General features: G+C 38.2%; 1 protein-coding gene across 1 annotated transcript; it reads left to right on the forward strand.

Annotated features, from left to right (window-relative positions):
• Positions 1-2130: 2130 nt before the first annotated feature.
• Positions 2131-4235, forward strand: LOC136167432 (olfactory receptor 2AJ1-like; the record flags this gene model as incomplete). The annotated part of the gene is made up of 2 exons (XM_065935015.1): positions 2131-3070; positions 4219-4235. Coding segments are annotated over exons 1-2 (957 nt in total), but the record flags the coding sequence as incomplete, so codon positions are not given.
• Positions 4236-9329: the final 5094 nt, after the last annotated feature.

Consider the following 9329-nt stretch of genomic DNA (forward strand, 5'->3'; position numbering starts at 1 on the left):
TCACTGTCTGATTATTGCCCCTTCCATGAAATTTCATTGTAGTTAGCTGAATTATTAATAACAATGAGATATTTTGAATAATTTGTATATCAACCAAATCTGATACTCAATATTTTATGATAGAGCTTATAAATATCATGTCAAGTGAGTCACTGATATTATAAGTTTATAAGAAAGCTTTAAAAATAAAAATAGTAGTGTTATATAGTATAAAATATGCATATTTTCCATGGAATTAATATTGCCAGGGTTTTCATATCAAACAGTTTTTAAAATAAATCTTTTTTAGAAATGATATCAGGTTTTTATCTTTCTTTGCCTTTTGGTCAAAATTTTAAAGACCAATTATAGGAACACACAAACAATTTTCTTATAAATATGTAATCTTAGCTATACTATGTTAAGTATATTTATATATATTTATATATATTCAATATATTATAATATATAACATATAATAATATATTAAGATTAGTAATTGGCATCTACCTAAATCTAAATAATCTATAAACCTAATTTATATAATAAGAGATCTAATAGAAAAGGAAAAAGATATTATGAGTCAAGTCAAAATGCATGGATACATACTGTATTTTGAGAATCTTGATAAATGCAAAATGATGAAAATTATTTGAGTGTAGTACATTCACTGAATAAAGAATACAAAGTATTTCTATTTCCTATAAGGAAAGACTGACACATGCGGCTTTTATAATTTAAAACAATATCTAAAAATTATAACATTTTCTATTTAGCTTCCTAGCCTTTAGAAGATACAGGGATATAAACTACATGATGCATCTCTTTTCTGGCATTTAGTATTAGTAAACCAGGAAAATTTGATCCTAAATCGATCAAATCCTAAATGGACCTTGAGTAAGAGTTGTATATATGTGAAAGACTGTATGATATGTAACATGTGTTTACTCCATTTTTTAGCTTTGAGCAAAGAAATTCACCACTAGCGTATTCCTCTTTGGATTCAAGAACTTTTTCATTCAAGACCTTGGAAGTCACAGACATTTTTTTTCTCCCCCCCAATCTTTCCAGTTTCATTGGAGAATATTCAGGCGACTGAATGACCAGTTAAGCTAAGTTTTACAATAAATGGTTGCAAAAATTTTAGGTGCCTCATTTTAGGCCACTCATATTTCCCCTACCTCCTAAAGTTAGGTGATAGAAATAAGATAATAAATATATTAAGGAATATATAACATGGAGTGCATCCAATATCTGAAACCAAAATAACAAATATACTTGTGCAGACAAAACAAGCTGTCTAAAAGCATAAATTTAAGTGATGCCTCATTGAAGACCTTTCATATCAGAGGTCATAGAAACATAAGTCAATAATTTCCTTAATGAGAATCTGGGAAGCTAAAATGGTCCAGGGACTCTATTAACCAATAGGAATTTAGTATAAATAGACACTGTCCATTCTTAACACTAAAATGAAGTATTTTTTTGATTCAGGATGCCTACATTTAAGTAAACTATTAATGGGAAAAGCAAAGCCAGAAGGACAGAATTATTCTATGCAGTGGGAAAAAGTCAACAACTTTGGATATTGATATATTACATATGAGTTGCAGTAATATTCACTGATTTTAGAGACTAAATTATAATCAGCCAGTTCTCAAGAAACACCACTGTCTTCAATCTGAATCTATGTTTATGCCAAATTTTACTGAGCTGCAGGTCAAACCAGTAAAAACAGCAAGAGCCATGTACACATGCATACATCTGCAAAAGTCATTCATATGCTAACCCTTTAAAAGTTCTAAAATGACAGCAAAACAGTGTTAGCATTTCAGGGAATTAAATATATAATCAAATTTATTCTTATATAAATAAAGTATATACAAATTATGTTTATTTCATAATGAATAAAATAATTAACTTGTTCAGCAAATAAATGCCCATTGTGTAAAACATGCCCAATTAAAAAACTATCTGAGAATCCATTGGCTTTACTTGGAAAATATAGCAAAAAAGGAATATGCTTATCTTATTATACAGTTAAATGTAAAGAAGGTTGAGATTTATGCTAATTTTTCTTTCTTTTCACTCTATCTCTTATTTATTTATATTGTTTATTTATTTATTTATTTCAGGTAAAGCAAGGATTTCATGATGGAATATGAGAATCACACTTCCAGCAGTGACTTCATTCTTTTGGGACTCTTCTCTCCTTCCCAAACAAGTCTGATTTTCCTCTCCTTTATATTCATCATTTTCATTATAACTATAACAGAAAATACAATGATGATTCTCATTATCCACAGGGAATCAAGACTCCATACTCCAATGTATTTCCTGCTCAGCCATCTCTCTTTTATGGATATCTTGCATACTAGCAACATTGTTCCCAAAATGATCACTGATTTCCTGTCAGGCAGCAAAACTATTTCTTTTGCAGCCTGTGGCGTCCAGATATTCCTATCCCTCACCCTCTTGGGTGGCGAGTGCCTTCTCCTGGCAGCAATGTCCTATGATCGCTATGCAGCCATCTGTCAGCCCCTGCACTACCCCATGCTTATGAATGACTATGTCAGCGTTCTCATGGCTGGAGGGGCCTGGTTTGTCGGGATAATCAACTCCATAGTTCACACAGCTTACACGCTTCACTTTCCCTTCTGTGGCTCAAGAGCCATTGATCACTTTTTCTGTGAAGTCCCTGCTATGTTGGTGTTGTCCTGTGTGGACACAACACACTATGAACGAGGAGTTTATGTAAGTGGCATCATTTTCCTGCTTGTCCCTTTCTCTCTAATCTTTGCATCTTATGTCCAAATTCTCCTTACTGTCCTCCAAATGAAATCAAAAGAGGCAAGGAAAAAGTCATTTTCTACCTGTTTCTTCCACATGATTGTGGTCATAATGTACTATGGGCCTTTTATTTTCACGTACATGAGACCTAAAAAGTACCACACTCCAGGTCAGGATAAATCCCTGGCAATTTTCTATACCATCCTCACACCTACTTTTAACCCAATTATCTACAGCGTTAGAAATAAAGATGTTTTAGAGGCAATGAAAAATATTCTCAGGAGTAATTTTCTCCATAAAATATTATAGGGAAAATGTTTGAAGTATACATGGTTGTCTATTTCCATACTAAATATTTAGAGGATATCTGTTATTCAAACCTCTAGAAAGCTTTTATCTCTTTAGGTGTGCAAAGATGGATATTTCTGAAACCTTGATAATAGTAAAGTTGTCACAGATATTTGTTTTATAAATACATATATCTAAAACTGTATCTGTTTCTCTATGTTGCCAATTATAATAACCAAAGCACCAATTATAGAGAGTCAAAGATGACTAAAGTCTAATTTTATTCTCCCATTAAAATTTTACAAATTTGTAAAAATTACTTTTTATAATACAAACATATTATTTATGGATATATATATGCACATATATAATGTATGTGAGAGGGAAATCCATATTATATAAAACTATAAAATATTTCAAACCTTATAGTAAGTTACAAGAAGTTACAAGGTAAGTTACAAAAAGTTTATAAAAATTCATAAGTTAAAAGGGTGAAGGTATGTAAAATATAAAAACTTAAAATTGTGAGATAAATAAGTCCTGGGGATTTAATGAGCAGCATGGTGATTTCAGTTAAAAATGCCATATTTTATATTTGAAAGGTACTAAGAGAGTAGCCTTTTAAAATATCTCATCACAAAAAAAATATTGTACAATTTTCCAAACACACACCTTATGAAGAAATAGAGATACCAAGGGAACATTTCATGGAAAGATGGGTTTGATAAAGGACAGAAATGGTATGGACCTAACAGAAGCAGAAGATATTAAGAAGAGGTGGCAAGAATACACAGAAGAACTGTACAAAAAAGATCTTCATGACCAATCACAATGGTGTGATCACTCACCTAGAGCCAGACATTCTGGAATGTGAAGTCAAGTGGGCCTTAGAAAGCATCACCATGAACAAATCTAGTGGATGTAATGGAATTCCAGTTGAACTATTTCAAATCCTGAAAGATGATGCTATGAAAGTGCTACACTCAATATGCCAGCAAATTTGGAAAACTCAGCAGTGGCCACAGGACGGAAAAATGTCAGTTTTCATTCCAATCCCTAAAAATGGCAATCTCAAAGAATGCTCAAACTACCACACAATTGCACTCATCTCACACGCTAGTAAAGTAATGTTCAAAATTCTCCCAGCCAGGCTTCAGCAATACATGAACCGTGAACTTCCAGATGTTCAAGTTGATTTTAGAAAAGGCAGAAGAACCAGAGATCAAATTGCCAACATCCTCTAGATCATCAAAAAAGCAAGAGAGTTCCAGAAAAACATCTATTTCTGCTTTATTGACTATGCCAAAGCCTTCAACTGTGTGGATCACAATAAACTGTGGAAAATTCTGAAAGACATGGGCATACCAGACCACCTGACCTGCCTCTTGAGAAACCTGTATGCAGGTCAGGAAGCAACAGTTAGAACTGGACATGGAGCAACAGACGGGTTCCAAATAGGAAAAGGAGTATGTCAAGGCTGTATATTGTCACCCTGCTTATTTAACTTATATGCAGAGTACATCATGAGAAACGCTGGGCTTGATGAAGCACAAGCTGGAATCAAGATTGCTGGGAGAAATATCAATAATTTCAGATATGCTGATGACACCACCCTTATGGCAGAAAGTGAAGAGGAACTAAAAAGCCTCTTGATGAAAGTGAAAGATGAGAGTGAAAAAGTTGGCTTAAAGCTTAACATTCAGAAAACTAAGATCATGGCATGTGGTCCCATCACTTCATGGGAAATAGATGGGGAGACAGTGGAAACAGTGTCAGACTTCATTTTTTTTTGTGCTCTAAAATCACTGCAGATGGTGACTGCAGCCATGAAATTAAAAGATGCCTACTCCTTGGAAGGAAAGTTATGACCAACCTGGATAGCATATTAAAAAGCAGAGACATTACTTTGCCAACAAAGGCCCGTCTGGTCAAGGCTATGGTTTTTCCAGTGGTCATGTATGGATGGGAGAGTTGGACTGTGAAGAAAGCTGAGTGCCAAAAAATTGACGCTTTTGAACTGTGGTGTTGGTGAAGACTCTTGAGCATCCCTTGGACTGCAAGGAGATCCAACCAGTCCATCCTAAATGAGAACAGTCCTGGGTGTTCCTTGGAAGGACTGATGCTGAAGCTGAAACTCCAGTACTTTGGCCACCTCATGCGAAGAGTTGACTCATTGGAAAAGACCCTGATGCTGGGAGGGATTGGGGGGCAGGAGCTGAAGGGGGGGGACAAAAGATGAGATGGCTGGATGGCATCACCGACTCGATGGGCATGGGTTTGGGTAGGCTCCAGGAGTTGCTGATGGACAGGGAGGCCTGGCGTGCTGCAATTCATGGGGCTGCAAAGAATTGGACATGACTGAGTGACTGAACTGAACTGACCTGAGTGTAGTTAGCTGTCACCACTGCAGTGGCACCCCTCTGCCTGCCATTGAACTACAGCCAAGTCTTGGAATCCTGCAGTGGCCTCTGCTACCCGATCTGCAGCCTCCCCATATACTTCTCTGTCTCCTCTCTCCCTCCTGAGGTGTGAGTGTATGGGACAAATGAGATCTCAGACTGGCCTGCAAGGAACAAGTTGACTGGCAGTGGGCAGTGAGCAGTTAGCAGCACCTTTAAAATGGCCTTTACCTGTTTGCAAGAATCTGAACCATCCCATTTTGCTAGTTTAAAAATAATCAACAAGGTCGGTTCCAGATAGTGGAGTAGAAGGACATGTGCTAATCCTCTCCTGTGAACGTACCAAAATCCCAGCTAGCTGTTGAACACCCATGCCATGAAGATGCTGGAACTCACCAAATAAATAAATAAATAAATACCCTACATCCAAGGACAAACATAAGATGCAATGAGATGGTGCAATAACGATAAAATTAAATCCCATACCTGCTGGGTTAGCAACCCACAAGCTGCAGAACAATCACACCAAAGAAGTTCTCATTAGTGTGAAGGTTCTGAGTCCCACATCAGGTTTCCCAGCCTGGGGATCCAGCAAAGGGACTAGAAATTCCCAGGGAAGCGGACTTTAAAAGACAACAGAATTGGATTGCAGGACTTCCACGGGACCTCCAATCTTGGAGGGCATGAATAAAACCATGTCCACACCAGGGCCCAGGAGAAAGGAGCAGTGTCCCCACTAGAGCCTGAGCTAGATTCACCTGTGAGTATTGGAGGGTCTCCTGCAGAGGCATGGTTTGGCAGTGTCTTGTGACCAGGACAGCAGCACTGGCAGCTGTGTCCTGGGGGGTGTCCCTTGATGTGAGACCTCTTGGAGGTCACCATTAGCCATACCATAGAGCCTGTAGGCCTACCACTCCAGTTGCAAAAAGTAAAGAGGAATTAAAGAGCCTCCTGTGTGTGTTTAGTCACTAAGTCTTGTCTGACTCTATGTGATTTAATGGACTGGAGCCCACCACACTCCTTTGTGCATGGACTTTTCCAGGCAAGTGTACTGGAGTGGGTTGCAATTTTCTTCTCCAGGGGATTTTTCCTAACCCAGGGATCTAACTCATGTCTCCAGCATTGCAAGTAGATTCTTTATCACTGAGAAGCTTACTACCAGGGAAGCTTCTTGATGGTGTTGAAAGAGAAGAATGAAAAAACAGGCTTCAAACTCAACATTCAAAAAACTAAGATCGTGGCAACCAGTTCCATCACTTCATGACAAAGAGAAGGAAAAAAAAATGCAAGCAGTGGCAGATTTTATTTTCTTGGGTTTCAAAATCACTCCAGACAGTGACTGCAGCCATGAAATTAAAAGATGCTTGCTTACTTGAAGGATACTATGATAAACCTAGACAGCATATTAAAAAGCAGAGACATCACTTTGCTGGCACAGGTCTGTACAGTCAAAGCTATGATTTTTTCAGTAGCCATGGATGGATGTGAGAGTTGGACCATAAAGAAGGCTGAGCACTGAAGAATTGATGCTTTTGAACTGTAGTGCTGGAGAAGACTCTTGAGAGTTCCTTTGACTGCAAGAGGATGAAATGAGTCAATCCTAAAGGAAACCAGTCCTGTGTATTCACCGGAAAAACTGATGCTGAAGCTGAAGTTCCAATACTTTGGCCACCTAAGGCAATGAGCTGACTCACTGGAAAAGACCCTTGCTGGGAAAGATTGAGGGTAGGAAGAGAAGGTGTGGACAGAGGATGAGATGGTTGGATAGCATTATCAACTCTATGGACATGAATTTGAGCAAACTCCAGGAGATAATGAAGGACAGGGAAGCCTAGTGTCCTGCAGGCCATGGGGTCACAAAGTGTGGGGCACAACTTAGAGACTGAACAACAGCAACAGAGCAGGTAGACTCCAGGTCTGGGTGACCTCAGTCCAGACAACTAACAGGGAGGGAGCACAGCCCCACCCATCAGCAGACAATTAGATTCAAGTTTTACTGAGCACCACCCTGCCCACCAGAGGAGACCCAGTTTTACTAACCTCCAGTCCCTCTCATCAGGAAGTTTGCACAAGCCTCTTAGCCTCATCTACCAGAGGTCAGAGAGAAAAAGCAAGAACCACAGTCCTGCAGCCTCCAGAAAGAAAAGCATAGTCAACAGAGGAAGCTAAACTTCCAAAGTTATTTTATGAGTCCACCATCACCCTGATACCAAGATAAAAAAATACCACAAAAGAAGAAAATTGCAGGCTAATATCACTGATGAACATGGATGCAAAATTCCTCAACAAAATGCTAGTAGTCCATATCCAACAATAAGTTAAAAAGATTATTCAACATGATAAAGTGGGATTCATCCCAAGGATGCAAGGATTCTTCAGCATTCACAAATCAAGCAATGTGATACACCATGTCAACAAACTAGGGAGCAAAAACTATATTATCATCTAAATATATTTCATCTCAGAAAAGCTTTTGACAAAATTCAGCACCCATTTATGATAAAAGCTCTCCAGAAATTGGGCTTGGTGGGGCATACCTCAACATAATAAAGGCCATATATGACAAACCTACAGCTAGCATCATACTCAATGGTGAAAAGCTGAAAGCAATCTCTCTAAGGTCAGGAATAAGACAAAGAAGTTCACTCTCACCTTTCTTATTCAACAGAGTTTTAAAGTCCTAGATACAGCAATCAGAGAAGAGAAAGAAGTAAAGTGAATCCAAATTGGAAGAAAAGCTATGATTAACATAGCTTTGATCAACCAAAGCTGTGATCAACATAGACAACATATTAAAGAGAGAAGACTACTTTCCAACAAAGGTCCATCTAATCAAAGCTATGATTTTTCCAGTAGTCAGGCATGGATGTTAGATTTGGACTATAAAGAAAGCTGAGTGCCAAAAAATTTATGCTTTTGAGCTGTGGTGTTGGAGAAGACTCTTGACAGTCCCTTTGACTGCAAGGGGATCAAACTAGCCCATCATAACGGAAATCTGTTCTGAATATTCATTGAAAGGACTGATACTGAAGCTGAAACTCCAATACTCTGGCTACCTGATGCAAAGAGCTGACTTGTTTGAAAAGACCCTGATGCTGGGAAAGATTGAGGACAGGAGGAGAAGGGGACAACAGAGGATGAGATGGTTGGATGGCATCACCAACTCAATGGACATGGGTTTGGGTGGACTCCAGGAGTTGATGATGGACAGGGAGGCCTGGCATGTTAAGGTTCACGGGGTCTCAAAGAGCTGGACACAACTGAGTGACTGAACTGAACTGATGCAAAGAACTGACTCACTGGAAAAGACCCTGATCCTGGGAAAGATAGAAGGCAGAAGGAGTAGGGGATGACAGAGGATGAGATGGTTGGATGACATCACCGACTTGATGGACATGAGTTTGAGTAAGCTCTGGGGGTTGGTGATGGACAGGGACGCCTGGTGTGCTGCGATTCATGGGGTTGCAAAGAATTGGACACGACTGAGCGACTGAACTGAGCTGAAATTTTCCCTGTTAGGAGATGAAGTGATACTATACACAGAAGATCCTAAATATGGTACAAGAAAACTTTTTGAACTTATCAGTGAATTTGGTAAAGTTACAAGTTATAAAATTAATACACAGAAGTCTGTTCCTTTTCCATACACCAATAATGAAAAGTTAGAAAGAGAAATTCAAGAAACAATTCAATTTATCATTATATCAAAAAGTAAAATATCTAGGAATAAACCTATCAAAAGAGACAGAAACTTGTACTAGGAAAACTAAGATCTGATGAAAGAAACTGAAGAAGACATAAACAGTGGACACATATACTATATTCATGGATTGGAAGATTCAATATTGTCAAAATGACTATAATACCCAAGCC

The sequence above is a fragment of the Muntiacus reevesi genome, chromosome 1 (assembly GCF_963930625.1).
Source record: "Muntiacus reevesi chromosome 1, mMunRee1.1, whole genome shotgun sequence".
Classification (NCBI taxonomy): domain Eukaryota; kingdom Metazoa; phylum Chordata; class Mammalia; order Artiodactyla; family Cervidae; genus Muntiacus; species Muntiacus reevesi.